This window comes from Triturus cristatus, chromosome 6, assembly GCF_964204655.1.
Source record: "Triturus cristatus chromosome 6, aTriCri1.1, whole genome shotgun sequence".
Taxonomy (NCBI): Eukaryota; Metazoa; Chordata; class Amphibia; order Caudata; family Salamandridae; genus Triturus; species Triturus cristatus.
In genome coordinates this window covers 888,464,200-888,492,084 of record NC_140589.1, presented here as the reverse complement: position 1 = coordinate 888,492,084, position 27,885 = coordinate 888,464,200, and the positions used below count along the sequence as shown (strand labels likewise).

The window sequence follows — 27,885 nt, the reverse complement described above, 5'->3', positions numbered from 1 at the left end:
ACTACTTCTACCCAGAGTGCTGAAGAAGATCAGACACGACTGGGCCCAAGTCATTCTTGTGGCACTGGACTGGGCTCGAAGAGTTTGGTATCCCGAGCGACTCGGTATGAGCGTGGATCCCCTGATCCGACTGCCTCTTCAGAAGGATCTTCTGTTCCAGCAACAGGGGACGGTCCTCCACCTGAACCTGTCCAGTCTCCACCTCCTTGCATGGAGATTGAACGGCGACAGTTGATTCCTTTTGACTTGCCTCCTCAAGTCTGTAATGTGATTCTGGCAGCCAGGCGTCCCTCAACTAAAACTGTATAAGCCTGTCGGTGGAACACGTTTGTGGCATGGTGCACAGCGAAAGCTGTAGATCCCCTTTCTGCCCCTCTTTCTGAGGTCCTATTGTTCCTTCTCTCTTTGGCCCAGCAGGGCTCTGCTCTGGGCACTATCAAGGGCTATCTTTCTGCTCTTTCAGCCTTTCTCAGGCTGCCTGATCAGCTCTCTTTTCAAGTCCCCTTTTGTCAATAGATTTCTCAAAGGCATTACTCACCTTTTCCCTCCTATTCCTTTTTTGATGCCTCAGTGGAACTTGAACCTGGTTCTCACATACTTAATGTGCGCTCCCTTTGAGCCCTTTCATAACTGTCCTTTGCCGTTATTAACTTTGAAAACTGTCTTCCTGGTGGCATCACCTCCGCTAGGCATGTGAGTGAGCGCCAGGCTCTTTCATGTAAACCTCCTTTCCTGGCGATTTATCCGGACAAGGTTGTGCTTCGACCACGTACCTCCTTTCTGCTGAAAGTAGTCACTGCCTTTCATCTCGGGCAAACTGTCACTCTGCCCACTTTCTTTCCGCCTCCGCACCCTTCAAGAGAGGAAGAGAGGCTCCACCGTCTGGACCCAAAACGTGCGCTTTCATTCTATCTCAACCGCACACAACAGTTCCGGGTGGATGACCAGCTCTTTATTTGCTACGTGTGCGCCAAGAAAGGCCGAGCTGTGCACAAGCGATGGGTTGTCTTGTGCATTAAAGCCTGTTACTCTCTGGCTAAAAAGGAACCTCCGGTAGGGCTGTGCGGCCATTCTACCAGGGCGACAGCAGCTACTACAGCATCGGGACGTGGTTTCCCCCTGCAAGATATCGGTCAGGCAGTCACGTGGGCCTCGTTGCATACTTTCACTAAGCAGTATTGCCTTAACAGTCAAGTCCGGAGAGACGGCTTCTTTGGCCGGTCGGTTCTCTGTGACTTTCTGGTGTGATTTCGCTTCGCAGACCCACCACCAGGGTTGGTATTGCTTGGATATGTATTCTAAGGTAAAGAATCTATCACTAACGTGTCTCTTTCAGATGCACAAGTTACTTACTTGTGTAACAATATATCTGTAAGAGACATTAGTTAGTGATAGATTCCTTACCGCCCGCCCATCCTCCCTGTTCTGCGAACTGTTCTCTAGGGTTCAGGCTCATCGCTTTCAGGGCCCTAGTTCTATTGCACCACTAGTCGGTCTCTGGCATGGCTCTGCGTTACTGGCGTGGAAAGTTGTGTACAGAACTGACGTCAGCGTGCGTGGGCGCATCTAAGTAGCTCCGAGCCGCACGACAACGCCTACCGACGCGCAGGGGTACTGCTGATGAAAACTTTTCATATCCAGTCTGACGCCTGGGGATAGTCTAAGGTAAGGAATCTATCACTAACTAATGTCTCTTACAGATGTATCGTTACACAAGTAAGTAACTTGTGCGTCAGTAAAAGAGAGACCAGAATCCAGCATCTCACCATACTCAAACTCCTTTACCACCACATAACCTCCAGACTGAAGGTCAAAATGCTCCCAATTGAAAGTGTTCCGGTATATTTCTCCAAGGTATCTGACAACATCAGCTAACCAGCCAACTTGGGCCAGCTTTTCTGAATCTGCTTGCTATCCATGTGGCCTTTTAAAATCATTGTGGGAGAAATATTACTCAACAAACAAGTCTCTAGACTCTGGATTTTCTTTCTTCTCCATCTCATACTTATGACGACCACCAGAGGTTCCACATAGGGTTGAACCCCTATATTTTCCTTGTGGCCTACCAAAAGGGTTAACTTTCAGACTCTCTCCAGTGCCCTTATTATGGTAGTTCTTGATTCTTGAAGACCCTTCATACAAATCGCTTAATGGATCTATTTACTCTGTTTCACCATCCTGAGTAAAGGCTCATTAAAATCCATGTTTCCAACCAAAGCAAACTTTTGGATCTACAGCCACACTCTGCCCTGAACAGCCAGAGAACTACCCATTCCATTTGGAGTTAAATGTTCTAAAATCCTCTAACACAACACATTCCCCCTGACTGCCTTGTATTTGCTGCTTGCACCACAGTTGGTGTTGCGGCATTGTAAGACCTCTTGATGCCCCTTTGTAGGTCACATTATTGAGCTGCGCTAGGTGCCTGATTGTTATCCACTTTTTTGCCTCAGAATATTTGGCTCACATAATTAGATGACTGTATGGAGTCAAGAAGCCTATTGCTATCATAGACACTTCAGAAAATGTGCTGCTCCTGTTATTTGTCATTTTGGATCTTGTGGATAAGGCATATTTTCCTGTTCTTTCCAAAGAGATGGAGACACATGATCTATAACACCAGCTCAGATTAACTCGAGAAAAGCACCTGGTTGTGTTGTTGCTTTGACCTTTGCTGTAGCTTTTGATATTTAAAACAAGGGGACTCAGGTTGTACAACATACTCTTTAAGCATGCAAAAAACTGCAGTTAAAGCATAATTAAGCCTTCTTATTTAGACAGCAAGGGAATACCCAAATTTCTCCATTGGTCTGGGGGGGCGGGGGGGGGGGGGTCTCTAGTGTGAGGAGGAGAGGCACCTGAACCACCACTTACCTGTCAGGTCGGGCAGGATGCCTGGAAGACCGCTGGAGAACGCCACCAGCACCTCGAAAGAGAAAAAGAAACACTGTTAGCAAAAGGAGAGGGGATAGCACACAGCTGAGGACAGTTAACACAACTAATGAGATACTATGACTTACAGGAAAGGGAGGAGCTAGAGAACAGAAAATGACGGCAGAGGCCTGGAAGAAGATGACGGGGGCAGGAAGCCACGAAAAGCGAGAATAGGAGCGAGACAAAATCCAGCAGCTTCAAGAAGGAAGAAAAGAGGGTCCCTTGACATTACAGAGCGGAACGGAGAAGGTAACAGAACTAACCGACGCAGAGAAGAAAGAAGAAATCGAGGACGATGAAAGCTGGTCCATAGGACTGGTGGTTGCCACCGGCCCATGTGGAGTGGCCCACCACAACTCAGTAGAGTTGTGGTTACGGGGGTGTTTGAATGGGGCTTAACAATCACCCCGAAAGAGGGAACTGAGAGCATACCCGAGGTTGGACAGGTCTCCACTGTGGTGATGATACTCAGGATTGTTCTAAGAATCACTAAAAGGGGAATGTAACAAAGATCCACACGGCGTACATAGATTAAAGGGTTTATTTAAGATCCATCCAAGATACCACAGGGAAACATATCACCAAGTACACTAAGGAGGGGAGATGGCAGAGCGAAAAATGCATGAGTTTGAGGGCCAAGAGAGAGTACTTATGTGAGACCCTGAACAGGGTTCACTAATGGAAACCAAAGACTTCCCCATACCTAGAGAGCACTGGGTGTTGGTGACGGGAACCTGCAGGAGTGAAAGAGAAGAATAACGCTCAGGGGATCCTGATTTCCTCAAAATGGAGGAAATTATGGAGAGCATGTTTGTGGAGATGAAAGTTTAGCTCCCATTATTTTTACATTGTCTTTTCACTTACATGAATATTCCCCTATCTCTCGAGGGGCGATAGTGGCCACTGCTTACCCGGACCTGGAAGTGGGGAGAAGAGAAATTTATTAAAAACCTCAACAGTAACACCTTAAATCTACAACGCAAGACAGGAAAGACCTATGGTACCTGACGAGGAACATCGATTGGCTGACCATCCGTTTCGAACTGCTTACAGCATCCCCTGTTTGTATGTGACTTTAAGTATAGTTATTAAGCTCTGTGGAGGGCAAGGATCAACGGCGGACTCCAATGGCCGCACCTCTTGGCTGTGTTCCCGTAATATAATAATTGGTGAAGTAATCACATTTGGTGTGCACAGACTGCTCCTGCACCTGCCGTTGGGAGATGCAAACTGCATCTCCTAACATCATCCAGAGGCGGTGCGAGGAAGGAGCACAGACACACCACGGCTCCAGATCCTTCCTTTGTGCCCTTATCAAGGAGGCTCTCTTTGCACTTGGAACCGCCATACTACCTGTGACCGCTCCTACATTGTTTAAACGGTCATTCCCTACCAGGAGACCTTGTGACTACGGTACTTGCTTGAACTCTTCAGCACATACACACGCCCTTACGAAGTTCAATCCTGTTGAACGAAACGCGTTGGCTGAGGCTTTTTGCACATACCTGTTGGAATATCTGAATAAAGAACGTTTTTGCTAACCCTGGGCGTAATTCACGTAGTAGCACTACGCATAGTGCACTTCGCACTACGCGAGATACGTGTAGCACTACGTGAACTGCGTAGTGCGCTGTTCGCGATGATTGCACAGTGCCGGATGCTTGTCCGCACTGTGCAATCATTGAAAACCGCATCTTGCACAGTGCGAGCTGTCGTTTTCTGCCGCTCGACTAGATTTTTACTCGAGTGGCAGCTTTCTCAACACGGACTGGTAGTTTCTCATCGCAAGCGGTCGTGACCAAACGCGACCACTCACAATGAGAAACCTGACCTCCCCGAATCTCGCCGGGAGGTTTATTTTCCACGTTCACGATCGGCAACTTGATGTTGCTGAGCGCGAACGAGGGAAAAGTCTCGCCGGGATGTTATTTTGCTCGCTCGCGGCCGCCAACTTGACGTTGAGGACCGCGAGCGAGCAAAAAATGTCCGCTACGCTACGCGGTTTTGCACTGTGCTACATGCAATTCGCGTAGCGCGAAGTAGCACAAACTACGCAAACTTCGTGAGCGTAGCGTAGTTGTCCGCCCAGGGTTAGTTTTTGCACAAAAGGAAAATGACTACTTGGTGTTACTGAAACAGACGACCAGGGTTGTGCACCGCTCCATATAGTTAATAAAAGCCACCATACGTGAACAAGAAAAGTCTCCTAAGCCTTATTTCTGACCGTACCTTCACAAATAATTTTGCACTTTCCAACGCCCTTGTATTTATATACAAAATGTTTCCAACATCACCCTCGCTTTGCGATAGCTCCATACTGGATATGCCAATTCTAGCACTTTAATTTAATTTTCCTGGAACCTACCAGAAATAGGATTTTTCCGTCATTGCTGGAGTGTATGTTCAACCTGTTTGGGTTTTTCTTTTGTACTGCTTATTGTTGATTAAACTATAATAAATAAATAACTAAGAAATGGGATTCTTGATTTTATTCCAGTTTCTTGTGTCCTTTTTCTGAGAGCACAGCCTATTTTTCCTTAAATTATTAACGTTAAAAAAATGTCTCCGAAGAACTTGCTTTTTAACACCTTAGCCTGATGCATTAAATCTCCATGCCTTTCAAGTAAAAAATAAATATTTTCCCTGACAACGGCTCAGTTTCCGCCCTTTAAAATTACAGCAGAATGTCAAGCTTCTACGTTCTCTGCTGTATATGTGATGCCCTGGCATGCTACACGCATACATTCTGCTTAGATCTTACCGAGCTGTCTGAATTGCTCCAGAAAAGACCTTTTCTTTATCCATTTCAGCTAAGCGAAAACATTTTGACCAACACTTTGTCCTTTCTTTCTAAGTAACAGAATGGGGCCTGGACATCATCTGGGAAGTGCGGTCTCTGAGCTAATGTCTATTTTCTGTGATTTAAAGCTGTTGATATGGAAGACTGTTTTCCTAGTGGTCCTCACACTGGTGAAGATAGCTGGTGAACTTAAGGTGATTTCTACTGAAAAATAAAAGGGCCTAATGATGTTTTCTATACTTTTACTTAATTCATTCTGTTGTTATTCGCTCCGTTTGTTTTGAATAAGCATCAAGGTCTCCTGTTCTACCTGGAGCAGAACCAAAGACATTGGATGTGTTCCGGGGTTCTTTGTCATCTACGATGGAATACTTTTTAATTGAGGCTCCAGTTGCTAAAAGTGCACTTTAGTGCCTCTCATGAAGCAATAGATTTCAAGAGGTACTCCTAGCCAATGGTATGCATGATGATCACAACAGTACAGAGAGCACCCTTCTTTCTAATTCCTCAGCATATGTTTGCAACTGTAGATAAAAACAACCTGCAAACTTCTGAGCCCAACACTAGATGGCAGCAGTATGTGGAAGCATGTAAATCTACATTACTACTTGCTATTAATAGAAGCTTACAGGGTAACATTTTCCTTCAACGACCTAGATTTGCATGAAGCTGATGTGGGGATACTATGTCATTATTTGTAAGTATTACGTTCAGGATCGAATTAATTTATTTGGTCACACACCAAAACATAATGATCCCTAGGCACTTAGATGCACTTAAAAAAAGACCAATGAGTTGTCACCAGGACATTAGTAAGATAATATACTTACATTTTAAAGAATACATTTATAAGCAATTTTTCACAGCTTAACCGCATGGGCTTCCGTGTAATCTTTTCTGCCCAGAGTTCCTGATCTCTGCACCCTGAATGGTCACCAACATTCCTCCTCCCAATGTCGTTTGGTTGTTGGAATTTTAAGAAACACCTTACTCTCTGGCCTCCAGGAGGACGATGGCTGTTGACATCACTTTTTCGTGCCGGTAAACTGGAGCATTTCTATCTTGGCATTTAAATGCCATCCATGCTTGTTAAAATGTGACATGTTTGGCTATACGGTAAATGGAAGGAATCGAACCATGATGGAATTGAAATGGCGCAGTTTTAGGACTAATTTTGATGCAAAGCAGTTGTTTGCAGCCTCCTAGAAGCAGATGTTGATCTTATGGTGTCACGACCTCTAATCATTTCTACCAGTAATTCGTTCTACTGGTTATAAAAACGGGAGTGTTTAAGAAAGTGTAAGTAAAATCTGTCCTTCCAAACCTTGTCCTCTGAACTTGTATGTTTTCTCCTGTTACAAGTAATTGCCCTGTATCCATTCAGGCTGGCTAATTGTCCATTGAGAAATGACTGCTTTTTCTGATGGTGAGGATGAGGGACACAGGAAATGCTTGGGCAATCAGGGTGAACTGCATAGGACTAAAACACTGCAATTACAATTTAATAAGTAGTTTCCCACCTTAATTTAAAATGGAGCTAGCCTCTGTGCATGTTATTGCTTAAACGACGGGGGACTAGAAATACAGAAATTGGTAGGCAAGTAACTTTTTCCAATTTCTCCCTTATTCATTTCTTTCATTTTCACTCCGTATGAAGGGTATGATGTGGAATTCTCTGATCTTTGAAGAAAGGAGGTTGTTCCCTATTGGGTGATCTGTGGAGGAAGGGAGTCAATCTTCTGTCGTGGGATTCTTCATCAAATAGATTCCTCCAGTAGTTCACCTCAACCACTGGAATTGTGTGTGAAGGTAAATCTTCTAATTGAGGATTTACCACAGAAATTATAGAATTTTCTACTGCTGCCCACATTTTCCTTTCACTGATATGATTTTATTTCTTAAATGCAAGTTAAAGTGAAAGATGTACTTAGAATCTGTCAATATTGTTTGCTGGGTGGATTGGTGTGATTTGTGCAGAATAGAATGACCATATTGTATTACCGCCCACAAGCTATACCATGCTTTAAAGTGACGATAGGAATTTTCAGCTAGTGTTTGCACATTAAAGAACATATAAACCTGGCGTTGTAAACTTCTTAGGTTTGCTTTTGGCACTTATAAACTAAGAGCGTGCAGTTTATTACAGCAGCAAAACAAATTGTATGCGTTTCGTGCAGCACATGAAGCATGTTGTTTCCATTCAGCAGGAGATCGCTGAGCTGAAATGTGCATGTCTATGATAAGTATAAAAAAAACACACACACACAAAAAAACACGCTTTGCCTATCAGTAGTTACACACTGCTGCCTAATCTGGTACAGGTGTTTCTTCTAAATGGTGCTTGCAAGGAATTCTAATCTGCAGGTCCACTCTGAAGCAGATCTTTTGTTTTTGACCTCTGTAGCCTTCACCCCTTAAGTGGTGGACCAGCAAACTAATCCATAGCATTGTTGTGCTTCCTCATCTGTAGGCTGCTGGAAGCATTGGTGCAGAAGGAGAAAGAATTCCAAGTCCTTTTACATCAAGCAATTGAAGAAAAAGACCAGGAGATCCAGCTGCTGAAACTTAAGACACAGCCAATTGGTAAATATTCACTTGGCTACCGCTCAGGGCTAAAGGTTGACCCCACAGGACTCCTTGTGCTTTCTGGCCTCTTAAACAACTGTGTTAATGTTTGGACTGATGGGGATTCTCCTTGTTGCTATTTTATGCAAAGATTCGAGCTTCAAATTGCAAAAACTGGTGTAGGATTTCGCCACTGTCTCAGTAATAAAATGCTCAATACTCATTGATCTTGTGCGACCGATATGTGGGATTTGATTTGGATTATTAAACTAAAACACAATTTAATGTATTAAAAATAATTAGCACTCAGTCATTTTCTTCAGTTCCACAGTTTATTCAAGAATGCTTTCCACGAACACACCAAACATGACCGTTTTTCCCCTTTACAATCTACAGTATTTTTAGGCAGATGTGTTAAAGTATAGCTTGTATTCCTATTGCGGAGTAAATTAACTTTAATTGGGATCCAAACGCCTTGACTAATCACTGATCGTCTATAAAAACCATAATGTAGTCAATTACTAAAAGCTACTCAATCAAAACGATTTTCCATTAGCTCAGTCTTTAATAATTACACACACATTGCAATTCCATAAACCCAATTTGCTGTAATGACATAATACATGCTTAATTGCTGATTAGATTTCGAACATTTAGGCCTAATGATTGCAGATACACTGTCATGCTAATCATTCTTTATTCTTAGACTTAAAATTGTCTAACGTGTATATGTATATATATATATATATATATATATATATATATATATATATATATATATATATATATATATAAAAATCAAACATTTCTTAGCACATAGACGTGGAGTTGCTTGCCAATCGGCTTTTACATTGTGAGAGCTTAAAACATTCGACAACATTAAGTGATTGCACCTGGTATACAATTCCACTATGAATTTATATATTTTACCCAGATATATTATCTGCTCTTGAGGTGTTAGCACTCATTTCGCATCTTTTAGAACTGCATCCCATGATTTGTGGTTGTGCAGTTCTGGATGGATCGGTTTGATTAGTAAAAAAACACATAATGGTAACAATTTTCATCTGGGCCTATTCAGTTACTCAGCTAGAATTTGCTTTGAGTGTTTAATGCCCATCTTGGGCTCCAGTCATCTCCCATTTGGTGCTGGAAGTTATAAGAAAGACAAGAAGTGCAAACTCCAGGAAGTAAATTGAAAAGTGCGAGCCTGATTGCTTTCTGTTCATGGCCCTGGATGCAGGGGTTGGTGCCAAGGGCATAAGAGGGCTGTCAGTGGCCATATCTGATTCAAGCTCATATAGACTATGCCTGGGCAGATTTCGCGGAGTGCCATGACCAAAAAACTCTGCCGCGCTACGCGGAGCTGAGTGCATTAGGTTTCACTGTTTCCGCTGCTTTTTAGTGCCATATGTTTGTCCCGCTTTGGAAAATCAGCACAAGTGGCACCAAGCGCAGTGCAAGAGGGTGCTGCTTATTTCTGCTGATTGACTCGATGTTCTACTCGAGTGGCAGCTTCCTCAACGCGAACGGAAGTTTTCTAGACCCCGCCGCTTTGTGAAAATCTTGCCGGGAGGTGGTCTGGAGTAAGATTTTCCTCGCTCACGCTCGCCAATTTAAGGCTGGCGAGTGCGAGCAAGAAAAAAACTCTGCTACGCAGAGCGCAGTTATTCGGAACTCCAAGCGCTACACAAAGTGGTAAAAACTCTGTAAACCCTGCGCGCAGAGTAGAAATTTACACCCAGGCTTTATATAGACTAAATGTCTCCAACCCTTTTCTGTAATAAGGGCTACTTATGTTAAATGAAAATCATCCCGACCTACTAATATCATTAGTGTTGTAACAGTGATGGCATCAGGGCAAAGTTGTATTCGGGGCTGCCATGTGCAAGATTATGAGCAGTGATCACCTCAGTTCATCAAGCAGCGTTGCAAGCAGTAACATAAAAAAGGTTTTGTCAATGTGACATGCCTCTTCATGGATAGCCATAGCTGGAATGCCCTTGGTACCAAGGTAACAATATTAGTAATGTCTACCCAGCGTCGTATGACTAATTTGTCAAATATGTTTTGGAAATTCAACAATTGTTCTCCAAACAGTAAATGGGTTCTTAAAATACACACATTTTTGTCTCAAATATATGCTTTTCAATTTCGGCATACATAAATATATATTTAAACCAAACAAAGCTTCCAATTTATAAGGCTGGACTGCACACGAGGGCTACTTCTAGGTAGCTGGAGAGCTACCAGTAGCTCATCAGCTACTCCTTGGAGATGCCTGATTCAGACACTAAAGTAAATGAATATCCCTGTCCCTTACCATGTGACATTAGCGCTGCAGCGGCAGTGGGAGGGTAGGCTCTACAATGATAAGCATTGCATTTCATTTCTTCATTTTCTCGGTTTATTGTGTGCCTCTGTTGATCTCTACCGTTCTGCAGTCTCCTGTGTGGGAAAGGGATTCTATCAATAGGGCGAGGTGTATGGTTGATTTATAATAGTGAAGTGCTTGATATGAGCATTATGTGACTTGAGCCTAAAATATTCTGTTGTCAGTATGGTACCTTCTATTCTACAGGAGTAGCCATTTAGATATCAAACAGTTGTCATTTTGGTTTCAATATTTTTCTTTATCTTGTTATTCACTATATGTTACTTCGCAAATCCCATCGGAATGTTTTATGTGCTGTATAAGCAGATACTTGTGACGTAGTTGTAAATTGTACACAGTAAGTATAATGTGAATATAATGTGATTTGAAATAAGGAAAGGTTTATATCAGGCGTTATACCAGTATACTTTAGCCGTTAGTGGACGTTGATTGAAACATGCAACAAGCTCTTACCACTGTACAACTATGTAATAAGTCAAAATTATGATTGACATCGTCATAATAATATTAAAAAGTTAAAGTTCGGTATCTATAGATAAGGATAGATCTACAATTCTTAACTCCACATCTACATACCTTGATGATACATGTATATTTTAAAGGTACATAGATGTTAAGTTTAGTATCTCTATATAGACGTACCTATATTTACCTTTATGAATTATTATTTACCTTCATAATTAGGAGTTGATATCCCGGTTATCTCGGTTGCATTTAACATTTGTAAAAATGTTTTCTTTAACCAGATATTCCTTGTGTGTCCGTGTGCCACTTTGAGCCATCCACAACTGGTGCCGAAGACCCTGAGCTGATTGACTGGCTGAAGGACCACAATGCAGATGCAGATACAATAAACAGAGTATGTTATAGCATTCTTTATGTCATAGTGACTTTTAATTTTAGGGCACTAATGGGGGTGCAGGGGAGGGGTGTACATGAAAGTTCCAGATAATTCAGTTGCTTTATGCATGAAGTTACATATTTGTTTCCAAAATCAGCTAAGCAAACTCAAAAGCCAAATTGCAGAGGAGGTTGTGTTCACTTAAGTGCAGAGTGGATAAAAGGCGAAAGCCAATGTAAGGGTTCACATCTTTGTGCGTGCAATAAGGAGGCACCCAATTGTCAACTCAGATTCATTTTTTTAAGTATTGTAATGGGTTCGTTTTTTCAGTTAGGATGACCAACTGGCACGGGTGCAAATTCAGGACGGTAAGTGTAAAAATTCAGGACAAAGGGGCAAAATTCAGGACAGGAGGTCGAAATTCAGGACAAAACTTCGGGACAAAAGGTACGTTTTACAGACGCATCAGAGGAAGTTGCACGATAGTGTGAAAGTAAGTAACTAGACAACCACTTAAGTATAAGTCAGAATAAGTTTCTATTAGGTTGAGACAATCGTGCATTTAACCGGTTTTTCGGTATGCACGCGGCTTTGAGCTACTGTGCAGGTTTTTTGTGGTATTTCATATGATACTAATCTATTTCTATGGTTACTATACTGGGTTGTTCAGTGTGATATTTTGTTTACAACTCATGGTCCTGAGCAGGCATGTTTGGTGAGAGATGTAGTCAGGAAGATCTGCTCGGATAGACTTTGTTACTAGCATCTCATATCTGAGTGCCATTGTGAGATGTAAACGGCACCCCTAGCTGAACTAAAGGGAGGATTGCTGTGATGATCCAATCCACCTATAATGGGTGTTTCTGCAAGTGGAACTTAAATATGGAATCTGACTTTGCTCATGGGGGCTTCTCAGAGAGTTACACTAGCTGACAGAAGTCACAAAGGGGCTTTTTCCTGCAGCTTTCTTAAAAGAGGCATTGTCAATACACTATTACATAGTTTATTTTTGACGCCTTGCCTATTGCTGCAAACACAATATACACTCAAGCACAGCTCATGGCACTATGAGGCTCTCCCTGAAACGTTACACCTAAAACAAAACATTTACAATTACTAGTGTAACATTGAAGTAGCAGTTGGGTGTCACTCAAAATGTCATATGCATAATGTATAGAGCCCACACATAAGCACACAGCAAATACAGAATAGTAACACATAGGCAAGGGAGTAGCCAGAAAATGTAAATACCCCCCACTTTAAACTAAAGCTCTTATGGCACCAAGAAAGCAAAGTAAGTCATCACAACCTTCACCAGAAGATCTCTCTTGTCCAAGGATCTAGACATTCATCATTCCATCAAACAACTGATATCCGCCATTTCAAATTTACATTGTCATCTATTAATTCTTTCATCCATCGGTCAGTCATTAACCATTCATTCTGTCCTTCCATCTGTGTGCCCATCCATATCCAAACCTTTTCAACCATTTGCAAACCTATACATCATATATCCTTCTATCCATCATTTCACTCATCCATCCCTCCATCCACCCTTTCACTCATCCATCCATCATCCATCCACCCTCCATCCACCCTTTCACCCAAGCCATCCTTTCACTCATCGATCCACTCTTCCATCCATCCAATCACTCATCCATCCAACCATTTACCCTTTCACCCATCCTGCCATCCTTTCACTTACTCATCCATCCACCCTTTCACTCATTCGTCCAACCATTCACTCATCCATCCAGCCATCCTTTCATCCAGCTCTCACTCATGTATGCATTCTTTCACTCATCCATCTTTACATTCTTCTTTTCACTCATCCATGCACCCATTCGGTCAATCATTCATTTCTCTCTCCATTCCCCTTACAATGGCCACCCATCCTTCCATCCACCCTTCACCCATCCACCCAGCCATCCATTTACTCATCCACTCATGAATCTATCCTTTGACCCTATCACTCATTCATCCTTTCACTCACCCATCCATCCTTTTGTCCAACTACCCTCCCTTTCACTCACTTATCCATCCTTACATCCACGCTTTCAATCATCCATCCATTCATTCATTCACCCTTTCGCTTATCAATTCATCAATCCATCCATCATTTCGCTCATCCATCCACCCATTCACTCACCCATCATCCACCCTTTGACTCATCCATCCATCCTTTCACTGATCTATCCACCCTTTCACCAGTCCATCTACCCTTCCACCCATGCATCCATCTGTTTACCCTCATTCATCCTTCCACTCACTCATCCATCCATCCTCTCATTATTCATCCATTCACCCTTTCACTTATCCATTCATCCTTTCACTAATTCATCCAGCCATTTACCCATTCCTTCACTTACTCCCTCACCCACCTTTTCACATTAGTTATGAGCTGGCCCTTTGTCTACTGAGTTGTAGACAGAAGAGGCCCATCAAGAACTTCACCCTCCCTGTAGTTCCTAAAGCAAGGGGTGGGGTGTCGGAGGGTTCACTATACCCCGGCACATAGGCAATCTGAAAACTTGGAAATCATGAGACATGCATGATGCACAGTGCTAGGACATGAGGTGACTCTGACATGGTGTAGTTTCCAGGGCTTTAAGTGGGATGAAAAAATTGGGGGTCTCTCCAAGGGACGTGTCTGATGTAATTAAGGGCATGGCTTAAAACACCTAAGCTAAAATTTATGTGCTGAGCATAATGTGCTGGCCGACTGGTATTTTGCTGTTTCTATCATTGCATCCAATAACATTAGATCTACAACAAGCCATGACTATTAGCTTTGTCAATGGATGTTAGTTTCATAAAATCAATAAAAAAGCAGCAACTATGGATTCGTTGTATATATTATAAAAAATGCTTCAGCTCTGAAATGATGAGACTGTTTAAGAACTATAACTCTTCTTTGTAACTTCTTTCGCTGGCATATTTTCATGAACTGGAACATAGCAGCACGGGCGTTTTTGACATTTTTTGTGTACATTTCTTCCATCTAGTCCTAATGTTATGTTAATAAATTTGTTAAGTGCGCGAATACCTGGAGGTGTCTTGGCACTGAGCAGTGGATTATGCCAGTCTCCGAAAAAGATGAAGATGACTATTTATCGAATAGCCATGTTTTCAAGGCCTTCCTAAAGGCAAATAAAGTAGAGAGGGATCTTATGGAAAGAGGGAGTTCATTCCAGAGTTTGGGGGCAGCCGCTCTGAAGCTACTGCCACCCCATCTGGCCTTAAAGACTCTTGAGGTTGCTAGCAGTTCAGCTTTTTCGGAGCGTAAATGCCTTTTCGAAGCATACCAATGGAGCAGGCGCCTAAGGAATATGGGGCCTGTGTTCTGGAGTGCTCTGTAGGTAATGCACAGGGCCTTGAAGATAATGCGGTTTCTAACTGGAAGCCAATGTAGTTTATACAAATGACTTCTGACTGACGAGTGCCTAGGGATGCCCAGCAAAATACGTGCTGCTGCATTCTGGATCATTTGCAATTTGGTGAGTTGTTTTTCAGATACACCAATATAAAGACCATTGCAGTAGTCGAGTTTAGCTAAGATCAAAGAGGAGATCACTGTTTTTCTGCTGTCCATGGGAATAAACGGTAATATTCTTTTGATGGTTTTCAACAAGAAAAAGCTTGATGAGGAGACAGCATTTACCTGTGGTTTCAAATTCAGTTGGTTATCGATGATCACACAGAGGTTCTTAGCCTTGGTGACTGGAATAGGTGCCGCACCCAGTTTATCCGGCCACCAACTCTGTGACCAGTTAGGTAAAAAGTTGCCAAAAGTGATGACTTCTGTTTTGTCAGAATTTAGATTAAGACAATGGGAGTTCATCCAAGAGCTGACTTCCAGCATGCAGTCCTTGAAATTGTGCATTTGTGATGCAGAGTTTTGCCCCGCCCTAAACCGTGGCAGGAGGAGGTCACCATATGCTTTAATAGCCCAGACTGGCCCATTGTCATTCTGTATGTGGCAATCAGCCGCATACAGAATGGCAATGGGCGGGGTGGGGCTGCTCTTGTGCTCCGAGGATGAGTGTGAGGTGGCCCCATCAGGGAGCTGAGGCTTCTCGCCGGGGTACAGCTCTTCTCCCTGCAAGGCCCAAAATTACAGACAAAAGGCGTCGGTAAAAGGGATCCTCATGGACAACGGACGTGAGGTCCAAATTTTGGACTGTTCGTGAAATTTAGGGATGGTTGGTCACACTATTTTCAATGCATGTCGAATTTGCATTAATTGGCCCCATTGATGGGTCCGGAAAAGTCTGCATTTACTAGAGCGTGCACCATGCTCAGGGCAGGTCTTGGCTATGGGCAGGCTGGGCCCAGGCCGTCAATATTGCGAGGGGCGCAGCAGGGAGCTGCCTAACTTGATGTCATGCAAACAGCGGCTTGTCCATCCCACTTGGTCTCAATCAGGCCCCGGTAAAGACTTTGTAATCAGCCTTTAATGTACCTCAGAGTAATTGTTAGCACCCCATCAACTCACTGACCTACTCCCATCATCCTCACACCTGCCATCACACCGAAACAACCCCCCACCCCTACTATAAACACCAAATTTTCTTTCCGGTCAATCTGGTTTAGGGTCAGCCCTGCCTACGCTCCTCTGGCTCTGGATTTATGCTGGTGCCAAAGTTTTAGAGAAGATATATCTGCGGCCACTCGTACTTCAACTGCACTGCCAAGCTGTGGAATTCTCTCCTTGTCTCTTGTGGTGTGCACCCCACTACTCTGGAATTCAAAAATGCTTGAATCCGTGGCTTTTTCCACTGTCTTAATGTCCTTTTTGCTCACTTTTTTTATCTTAGCGCCACAACGTCCCTTTTTCAGAGTAACAGTTTGCTATACAAATATTGTTTGTTCGTTCGTTCATTCATCAGTCATTCATCCAATGCTATTACCAGTTTATGGCCATCATGAGGTCTGTAATTTGAGGTCGCCTCATCAGGACTTTACATTCTCAAATCAGGTGATTTTTAAATGTTCTTCTCTCCATTATTTGTTGTATTCCTTAGTGTCATTTTCTGAGGAAATCATTAATTTCTTCATTCAATGCGACTTTTGTTTCTTCGTACAAGTGGTTCCCCAGCAAAAATAACTTAATCATCCTCAGCAGTTTGAAAGGTTTCATGTCAGCATATTGTTTGGTGTTCTGAAATGACCACTTATTAAATTATAGTGCAGGTACATTTCAAATTTGAAGTGAAACAGCCTTGCAGAAAGGCACCATATAATTTAATGGATTCCATGTTGTTTTCATTTATCTTGAACAACTCTTAAGCTAAAAATTCTATTTTAAGGCTTATATTAATAAAAACATCTTCTCTTCCCTCATTTTGGTCTATATAAACAGGGAGAGGTTCTAGGAAACTGCATGTACACAAACCACCTATGGTGACTGAGAACAAAGTCTGGGGAGCTGAGCTGCACACACTATTTGCCCTATTTCCCATTGAAATATACATTTCCACACATTAAAATAAATCCCAGCTAGGTGCAAGAAAAGATTGTGAGTAGGAATTCAGAGGAAGGGGAAGAAACAATGCTGGAGAAGTGAGAGCTAAAGGTGGGGAGAGGCTGAAACTAAGAGGTAGATCAATGCAGATCAAGTAGAGAGAACTCTGAGGCACGAAGAAGGGGGTGTTGTAATGACCCTAGCAAGACTTTCAACCCAGGACACCTGATTTTACTCGCTTGACTCCAACTCCCCTGTGATGCCTGGTTCGCGGTTGGACTAGAACTATGGTCCACCAATGTTGTTTGAAGAAATGACCTGTAAAAGTGAGCTACATCTGTCAACAGACCCTACATTTGTTAGCCAGTATTCACTCATCAGCCACGTCTATCTCATGAGCCACTGAGTAATGATTTACTCTGCCTACGTGAAGGGTAGCCAGGGCAACCTAAGAGAAGATGGTAGAGCATTAGCAGAGCTCCAAAGCTGGGATGGAGGGACACACTGAATGTAGTTTTTACAACATACATCTTGGTGCGATCTGACATCTACTGATTTTAGTTGAGACTCTAGACTTTCAGTGAGATTGGGAATATTTGAGGGAAGACTGTCAAAATAATAGGCTCCATGTAGATTGCAGATCTCGTTACCCTGTCTGTCAGTCTCAAGTCTGAACTAAAACAGAAAGAAATGCGAGATAAGAGGGGATAAGAATGATGAGATCAATGAATGAGAAAAAATTTTTGGCTGAAAGAGAGAAGGTACTGCAAAGGCACAAAGAGGAAGGAGATGACAGCTGAATGTGCAAGAGATAGAATGAAAAGAGATCAGCTTATGTTCGGGTTTACTGTGGGAAGAAGAGCGAGGTGGATCAATATGGAGCAAAACAAATTACTGACTTTAGAAAGGTCCTAAGATTTGAAATTGTGCCATTTTTGCCTCATCCTTCTTGTTCATCACAATATCTTCTTCAATGAACACAAGTCTTATCCCAGGTGCAGCTTTGCTTGCTCCTAAACATAGAAATAAAAATGGAGTCCTTTTTAACTCCTCCCCTTTAGAAGGACCCTGTAGGAAACTGGGTTACTGGTTGAGGGGAGGGTGAAACCCTACGCAAGCAGCTTCTACAATTCCGATCAGGGTGAAGTCACAAGCAAACCCTAAATTAACCTGTGATTAACCCTCTGGTAGCTTAGCGCAAAGTAGTCCGCATTAACTTGGAGGCAATGTGTAAATATTTATGCAGTACTTCAACCAGTGACAAAGTGAAAACACAAGAAAAATCCAACATCAATCTAGAAACAATAGTGTAAAATCGAATAAATTATTTGAGACCAAAACAACAAAAATCTAATCGGTAGAACTGGAGATATGCAATTTTCACAACTTAATTGAAAATAGTGCCTAATAGCACAAAATGCCAACTGTGGCTATCTTGTTGTTCGGGACCGGACAAAGTCACAAATTCAGACCGACCGCGATGGAGTGTGGGCCAGATACAGAGACCAAGTTGCGCTCACTGAACAAAATACCTTAAATCCTACTTGCAGATAGTGTTGTGACCCCGCGTCGAGGATGCGTCGCACAGTGGTGGTTCCAAGGAAGTTGCAGGGCTGCTATGCGGAGTCCTGCCTCATCGTCCAGGTTGTCGTTGACAAGGGGTTTGCATTGAAGATACGACGTGCACTGGCAGTTCTGAGGAGGCTGTGATGCGAGGTCCTGCGTCGGGAATGTATCGCATAGTGGCGAGTTCAAATGCAGCTGCAAGTAGATGCGTCGCACTGCATCGCTTCTGCTCACAGCAGCACAGCTGGGCTGGCAGAGCACCTTCAGCCACTTCCAAGTGTCCAGGCCTGGGGTGGCACCACTTGGGGGGAGTAGGACTCACAGCAGACAAATTCCAGGTGCTGGGTTCAAGGTGGTTGAAGCCTTTTCAGTCCCTGAGTCTCTGATCAGGAGGCCAGCCAACCAGCCTTTGGTGTCACTCTGGTGATCCTGGGTTCCAAATGCAGGTCCAGTGCTTTTCACTCTGGCCGCAGGGCAGCAGAGTAACAGCACTTCTTGCAGAGCAGCACAGCAGTTCTTCTGAGACTTCCACACATCCAAAGGTGTACTGAAGAGTTGGGCCTGTGGGTTCATTATTTATACAGGGTATCCACTTTGAAGTAGGAGTATTTTATGGAGGTTCCCACACCAGAGGTGCTTGGAATTTCCTGCCTCCCTGCCCTGCCCCCAGCTTGTCTGGCGTTACAAAAGACTAGTGTCAAACCTTTTGTCAGTGTGCAAGTGTGATAGGGGACCGCTCCTCCTCAAATCAGACATGGTCCATCCTGCCAACACCTATTCCCCTTTGTCTCACTGTCTGGGAGCAATACACAAAGACCAACATGTGCATTGTCAGTGGCTCATTCCTTTCCATGCAGGGCTTCGGAAAACCAGTATCCATTGTGATGCAGATAAGAAAGTTTCAGTAGTGTGCCATTCCTGTGTTTGATGGGATCTTACAGTCGGAGCCCTGGAATGCTGATGACTACTGGGTATAGATCGAATCAATGTCAGCAGTGGCTGTGAGCAAACTTCACAGCAAGATGCCTCATGGTTTCTAGTTCAGCAAGTCAAGAGACTGAGTGTCAGCACGAGCGCTGATGGCATAAAAGCCACACTGCTCCCCTAGACATGCTAAGGAAGCTACTACAGCAGGACGTTGGTATTTTTGCAAGCATGAACTACTTTCCTTAGTGCAAGAAAAAGTTGATGCTGCTATGCAGAAAGGAGCAGTGGGAGACCCCTGCATCCAAATCTCAAATGGCGAGACTTGGCTTAATCCCTACTCTACTAATCCTCTTTCTGATCCAGGAGGTGAGAGAACAAGCTTCAATTCAGAAACCAGATCTGCAACAGTTATTAATAACCCCTGTACCACCTTGGATGCTCTTGTGTAGGCTGCATCAGCTAAAGGAACAAATACCTTACAGATGTACGAGCATATTACTTTTACTATATTTCTACATCAGAATCTGAAGTAAAATACTTCCTAGATTTTTGAAAGAATATGGAGGATGCATTATCTTAGCTGCTGACCAGGCTTGACACTTTGGGAGTCTTTTAAATCTAAAGCTAACCAGGCATACTAAATGTGGACTCAACTTCATTATACTCCTCTGGGCATTTAACTGCTGTAGCCGAGTATGCGGTCCCTACTGACCCTTGGGCAAGTGGATTGATGGCTTCATTAAATGATGGTACACAACTGTCAATTCAGTACTGCATTCTGAAAGGAAAGTAATTTTCAAGTGTTAAATTGTACTCAAGAGTGTAGGAAGGCATATATTATGATTATAGAGGACATGGAATTTCAGGCTAAGTTACTGTGCAGCAGCCCCTGCCTGCCAGATAACCATACTCGCTAGAAGGAACTCTTGGCAGTCGCCTTGAAGGTCACAGACTTTGCTCTAACAGAGTGGCTTCTTACGAATCAAGCAGTTAACTGCATGGCTTCAGCAGTTGAAGAGGAAAGTGGCAGAGGACAAGAAAAACTTGGCTTCAGTTTGTGAGATAGAGAAGCAGCACTTTCACAATAGGTTCGACTGAGAGACTCAAATTCTAGAACTCTGAGGGGGTAAGGTGTGGCAGGGCTCAAGCCGGAATGAATCCTCCTCCACTTAGAGCCGCAGTGATGTGAATTTATAGGTTCTAAATGCAAGACTTTAGTCACCTTCCCATACTGAGGATTGAAAATTCAAAGACACTTCAATGGGTCGCAAACATTGTTAAAAAGTATACAAAATTGAGTGCAGTGAGTGTCCCAGAAAGCTGCTTGTAATAATTGTCCCTGGTATGCCAAGCCAGCCACAAGATATATACCAAATAACACTTCTCCAAAACCAATTATTTAGTATACGGCATTATGTCCAAGGTAAAATTACAATTGTCCAACAGACCAATGGTTTTTAATCTTTATTATTCAAAAATATATCGTATTTATAAATCATGTTTTTCTTTTATAGAATAAATATACATTTCATTGTAAAAAGTACACCAACAAAATCTAAAGAATATATACTTAACATATCAAATCTTGAGGAGCCCCAACAACATTACAATGAACTGACATATTGTACATAGGTTAATTGATAAAACATGACAAAAACATAACACATTGTCAAAAACAAATAAACAGTTGACAATAAACAATATTGACAAAAGGAGAATACACAAACACACTAGAACAAAATTCATATATGCCCAGTCAATCGAATCATTGATCATACATGTTTCAAAAAAAGAAAAGCGCTGACGCGCGTTTCGCAAGTGGCACATAAATAGAGAATTCCTTCATCAGGGCGCTTGGAATACAGCTAGATCAGTGGCTTAAAGCAATCTGTAGAACATGCACTGTTGCTGAATATGTAGTGCAGGGGGCTCTGTATCAACACATGTCGCCAAAGGTTTGCTGGGCATGAATTTGAAAGGGCTCTGCAGATAGGGTCTTTAAATGGTCACTTCTTCTTATGATATATCTACGTCGAGGGAACAGTCCCTAATAACCAGTAAGATGGTCTGCAAATATCTTATATTTGTTTAAGGACCCAACCCTATACGCTTGACCGCTCATTTCTGATTTTATTAAGTTGTCCAAAAGTAAGATTTTGGCTATAGCTGAATTGGTGACTGCTGAATTGGTGACTGTTGGTCTTGGTAATGACATAGATCTTTTTGGAATATTTGTTGTAGAGCTATTAATTTGAGTACCTTAGCTTATTTAGCCTCTCTTCCATTCCCCACTCTTGGCACCAAAATTACCAAGCAGCGGGGGCAAATCTGCACAAAAACTTCATGCATGACTGCTTAGTCATATTGAGCAGTACCTCCATATATTGGATTCAGAGTGTACATCATGATAGTTCACTGCCTTTTATCATAACCATATGTTGGTCCTGTGCTAAATCGGTTTATGGTCATTCTTACTCAAGATGCTAAAGGATGTGCCATGCTGTATCTCAAATATTGCTTAAAATATCCACAAAATCTAAACGTGGAAGTAAAAAAAAGGCTAATAATATGCTGATTATATAAACCTTACTGGTGGAAGTAGTAGCATGTAATTGATAAAGTAACCTCACAGAATTGAGCTTCATTTAGAACATGAAGACATTTTCTTGCCAATACCTTAGCCCTAAACTCAAATTACAATACCTTTCTGTGGTGACATCTCCTTTGGCATTTATGCAAGTAATTCTGGTATTACATTTCAATAGGTACGTTTAAATGTTACATACATTCATTTTTATTCCTGTTTTTTTTAGTTTTTAGATGAGGAGTACAGGTTGACAGATGTTCTTCACTACATTACACGGGAGGATTTGAAAAGCCTAAGAATAAGGTCTGCCTTTGTAATTTTTGTTGATTTAAAAAAAAAAAAAAATGTTTTAATGAACTTTTCATGAATGATGGCTTTGTTGGTTTTGTTTTGAGCAACTTTTGTTTCTTTTGTTTCTCACTGAAAGTGAAAAGTGTATGTTTCTTTTCTGTATATGATGAAGTGTTATGAGAATTTAAATTTTTGTTTATAATGCAGTTGCGGGTCTTGTGAGTTTGTCTTGTATTTCTGTAATCGGGCCTGTTAAATTCTTCTAGAAATCTAAAATATTAGATTTTATTGACGCAAAATATTTTATTTTCCCAATTAATCCTCTCTGTATTGCACTATTCTGTGTGCCAATTCATTTAACATCATACATCAAAGATCTCTATTCAATCACTTTGTTCTGATGTACAGTAATAATTTGCTTACAGTATTTCTTTTTGTTAATATGCTTTGCTTTAAGTTTGTATGTTGTTGCACACAGAAATTGCCTTCAGAATCTTGCCTTGTACACTCTGCTTCACTTAGTCGAGCTTTAGTTTTGCTTGTCTATTCTGCTTTGCCTTACGATTCAAGTGTTAATGGTGAATTGTCTCCCTCGTCCCTTGTTTTACTTTCTTGTACATTATTCCTCCTAATCTTGCTTGAGCATTTTTCCTATTTTTCTCAGCTTCTGTGAACATTTAAGGCAATTTACCCTTAGATCCGGAAGCTTGCAATTACCAAGGAAAATTATTTATCAACAGTGAGATCCCATCCATCATCAACACATGATTAGGCAAATTCTTTTTGGTTGAGTATTTTTATGCATTGGGTGTCCTTTTTTTTCTCTGATCTAATCAACTGATCTCTTCCCGTCCTAGAACCTGTTGATCGCCTTTTTGAAAATATTATTATTATTGCTTGTTGATGCAGGTTGATAGTACAAGACAGTTGACATCAGTGTTAAACACTTTTGAAGAAACTATCTTTCGTGACATAGCTTTTGTTTGTCTATTAGCTATGATTCTCCTGTACTAAGCCCTTTTGTAGCCACATATATCACAGGATTTGCTACTGCAAAAGTTTTTTTTTTTACAATGGACTAAACCCCTTTTGCCATTCGTAAAAGTCTCTCTGAATGATAAAACAGCTTTTGCAACCCATTCCCTATCCCTATTAGGGGAAGAATGGGTGAAAGAGGCATTTACTCCTATTTGAAATTCACAGTGAGATTTATCAAGGATTTGCTGATGTGGTCTTCAACCAATTAAAAAATACGGACACCTCAAAGGAGGTGGTAACTCAGCCACAAAGGAGAAACAGTTCTCCTCTTGGAATTATTGGGCATCTCAGGAGTGTAGACAGTGGTGTAAGGTTCCAGTGCCTGCCCTACCCCAATGTTTTCCCAAACAGAAAACTTTCTTCTAAAGCAGCACCTGTTCCTTAAGGAACACAGACTACTTTAAAATAACTGTTTGCCATTTGGGGCAATCATTTGGGGCCTACTGTCCTTTGCAAGTCCTCATTCCTGTGCACCTAGCCAATTGCAAATAGTGATGAGCCTAAAAAATATTCCCTAAGAAGACCATCTACATCTGTACTGTTTGTTACGCAATTCCTTAGTACTTGGGTCACATTACAAAATTATAGGCAGGTCGCACAATGTTGGTTATCAATTTTCAACGACTGCTCAAATTTAGCACTTATGAATAGTTTTCGCTCATCTTACCGTGCAGTATTCGGTATCAAATCCTTCATGTGTTCACAAGTTGGAAGCGCCTTATTAAGTTGGTTATAACTATTTATAATATTTAATTTTACCCAACATTTTGGGGTATTTTGCTTCACTCTGATAAGCAGTGTTCACATATTGCTGTACAACAAAGTCCAATTACAACAATCAACAACTTAAATGAAAATGTCTGTATACACTCATAACAGTTCATTATCATTGTCTTTTCTTGCAGAGGGGGGATGCTCTGTACGTTGTGGAAGGCGATCTCTGACTACAGGGAAAAAACATCTTGATAGTGGCTTGAGATCATCTCTTTCTGGAAAGAGGGAAACTGCAGTCCCGATTTGCTACCTACTACTCCTCAACCAGACTGCGACACTTTACTCCAGTACTTGTTTACAAGTGCGGAAGATACTGCACGCCCCTGTTTGTGCTCAGCCCCATCATTCCGATGGATTCTGTAAACATTGATTTCAAATGTCTTTAAATGTTTTTTAAATACAGAGTTTTTTAACGTGACAGACGTTTTTAATGAAGTAACCACATGTGAAATGTATACAGAGGTGATGTACAAATAAATGTGATTGTTCCAAGCAGTTATGCTAACTAAAATGTGATAACCCTTATGAGGCAGCATTTTATTGTTTAATGTATCTTTATATAACATATTCCAGATGCCCCCTTTACTTTTATATGTAAAATGTAAATCTTATGTGTTTCATTGTTCCCACCTATGTAAAGTTGAAATTTTTATATTTACTGGTCCGATTAAAGTGTGGCAGTGTGAATTTTTAATTCTAGGGGTCCTTTTACAAGAGTTGTACGAGTTGCACAGTTGGAGAACCCACATAGAGTGCATCTCATGTACATACATTGTTTGGACTGTGGTGCATTGTTTTCATTTCTTTTTGTATTACTGAACTGTACCAGTTGCATTTACCTGAACTGTACGAATGTTGGCTTGTTCTAAAGCTATTCATTGAGTCAAAACACATTATTATAATTAAACGATCACACAAAAAGTCTATAATTAAATGGCTGACTGGTGTTTTATTCCTAGGAACAGTTGTGGTGCACTTGATTTGCAATATTCCTGATTCATAATGTATTGTTCATTTACTCCTCTGTATGAGTCTGTTCCCGTCTGGTTAAGAATGAGGTTTTTTTTTTTTTGCTATCCAGGACCTCTTACATTTTTCTTCATGGTGAGCTTAAACTTAAACATTTACATAATTGTACCTATATAAAGTATAGGTTTGAACCACTTTTGTGGAAAGTAGCCCATGTGTCCATACATTCATTGATATGCACACATACGTTTTCCATTGCTATTATAACATTCTCACTCACTATTGATTTCCAACAATGGATAGACTACTCAGTCTGATTTCCTTCACAGCCGCTAATTGATCTCTTGGTTTAATAAACTTGTATGAGGAAAAGATCACATTATGAACAAAATCATTGATCAATTTCTCTGTTAATAAAAAACAGTGTAGCTCACCCTTTAGTTAATGATTTAAATAAACTTATTTTCTGTTTAAAAAAACATTAATTCATGCTAACCACCAAAATAGAAATGTAATATAAAATACAACACAGGTTTTGCTGTTCAACAAAGTAATCATGGAGTTCTGAAAACATTAAAAATCTCTCAGCTTTTGACCACATTGATTATCATCAGAACCCTATTAATTATCCTTTATATAGACTACAAATGTTTATATATCTGTATTCACTTAAAACATTGTTGTGTTAAGGGAAGTCTGTAGTGGAGGCAGTCCGACCACTTAAACAAAAACAGGGTTCTTAAACTGAAAAACTCATGAAATGTGATTGTTATGGTATCTAAACATTCATGTGTGCTGTTAATGACATGATCACTCATCACTGACATAAAAATTACAGTAATATCATTGATCATATCACATCATTGTCATCAGTAATGCAATCACATTTTCACCATACCAAGCCTTCTTAAAATGGCGTCCAATCCTATGAAGTCACCAGAGCGAAAGAGAGCAATGATGCAGAGGCACTGCCTTACTTTGATCTAAAGCAGCTGGTCTTAGAAGGTAATGAATAGATCACAGGAAAAAAATAGCTATTTTCCCAAACAGTAACACTGCTCAGGCAGGGTTTGTGAACCAAAATACAAGAAGATTTGACAGAGAGGAGAATTTTAGATGTTGAGGATGGAACACTTGAATAATATAGACAAATAGACGAGTTACTGAACATACAGATGGGACACGAAAATAAACTCATTAATCCAGAAGACAGATCCCAAAGAAGGAACATTTGTCTCATTGGTTTGCCAGAACGAATCGAAAAATTTGCTGGGAAGTTATTTCTGGAGGTCTTTATACCAACTTCCATACACGTGTTGTTTTCAAGATGTATTTAATGACTTGAATGTGATCCTCTATATTTAACCAGGATTGAGAAATGGAGAATTTCCGAAACACGTTTGCTGGATGTCGAATAAATCACCTGTGCAGAACCTATTGGGTGCTCCAGTTCGAATTGGTTCGTGAGGCCACCCTCATTAAGAGTTCAGCGGTTTCCATGTGGCACTTGTGATGTGGTTTTAATATAATAACTGTTTGAACTGCCGCTGTCAGGATGACACAGCATGTCTGCTGGGGAAAGTCAGGACACTATACTATGTATGGGTATAAATGATATTTGATCAACGCTTGCAGGTATGTGCTGTGCTTACTCACATTGAGGGCTGACGAAGGGCACATGGAGTAATTTACGATTTGCTATAGACATTGCTTCTGTGGAGTTAAGTGGCAACCCATTGGGCGTCTGATTAAGAAAGAGGAATGCAGGAATTATGGCTACAGTGTAATAGTGACATATCCACTGGGATTACAAATATTTTATATCTTATGCAAATATGGCCGTTTGAAAATGAGTATGGACAGGAATCGGTGCAGTCCTCTTGTTTTCCACAAATGTTTATCCAGTGGAGGCTTTTCAAGACTTATATAATGGCTTGAATGTGACATCCTCTATTTTTAACTAGCATTGAGAAAGGGAGAATCTCCAAAATGCGTTTGCTGGATGTCGAATAAATTACCTGTGCAGAACCTGTTGAGTGCTCCAGTGTGTTCCGATGGAACTTGTGGTTCGAATTGGTTCATGAGGCCACGCTCACATCTGATGCACCCGTCATTAAGAGTTCAATGGTTTCTGTGTGGCACTTGTAATGTGGATATATATTCATTTATTACAGACTGTTGGTAGCCACTTAATAGCTAAGATTTCTAGTGATAGAAATTCTCCAGATTTTTGCTAAACAAGCATAGTGACTAAATGGCTGAACTGATATTTATGAAAATTGGCAGGAATACAGATTGATGTGGGGAGGGTCCTTTTTGCTATTTGATCAGAATGTGTTCATTTTTAAGTAATAAGAGACAAAAACGTAGTGATACATTAGGCCGTGGTATACTGCCTTCGTGACTGTACACATTGTACCATATTATTATTGTTATCCTGGTTTTAAATGGTGCTTTTATGGTTTTATGTAATATGAAACCAAATAAAGAAATTTGATATTGAAGTAATAAGGGACAAAAAAGCAGTGATACATTGGGCCGCGGTATACTGCGGTGCATGGCGATGACTAATCACAATATTATTGGTTAATCAAAGCCCTTACAAAATAAAAAGGCAGCCATTTTGTAAAGACCACACTTTCTTTGTCCTGTTTTAATGCAAATTATTGCTTATTACTCTTTTTGTAATGTATGGTCAGACAGAAGTCAATTTAGCAAACTCTGTAGAGTTAGC

The 27,885-nt window shown here is 41.3% G+C and overlaps 1 protein-coding gene across 2 annotated transcripts in view; it reads left to right on the top strand.

Annotated features, from left to right (window-relative positions):
- MAP3K5 (mitogen-activated protein kinase kinase kinase 5) overlaps positions 1 to 25,116 on the top strand; it is an 816,933-nt gene extending 791,817 nt beyond the window's left edge. The window contains exons 27-31 of one of the 2 annotated variants that reach the window (XR_014963045.1): positions 7,392 to 7,543; positions 8,205 to 8,317; positions 11,441 to 11,553; positions 22,306 to 22,382; positions 24,314 to 25,116. Coding sequence is in view for 1 of the 2 variants with exons in the window: in XM_085611527.1 (XP_085467653.1) it covers positions 8,205 to 8,317; positions 11,441 to 11,553; positions 22,306 to 22,382; positions 24,314 to 24,374 (364 nt within the window). In the remaining variant the exon portion in view is untranslated. The remainder of the gene's footprint in view (positions 1 to 7,391; positions 7,544 to 8,204; positions 8,318 to 11,440; positions 11,554 to 22,305; positions 22,383 to 24,313) is intronic. The other variant, XM_085611527.1, reaches the window with a different exon arrangement.
- Positions 25,117 to 27,885: the final 2,769 nt, after the last annotated feature.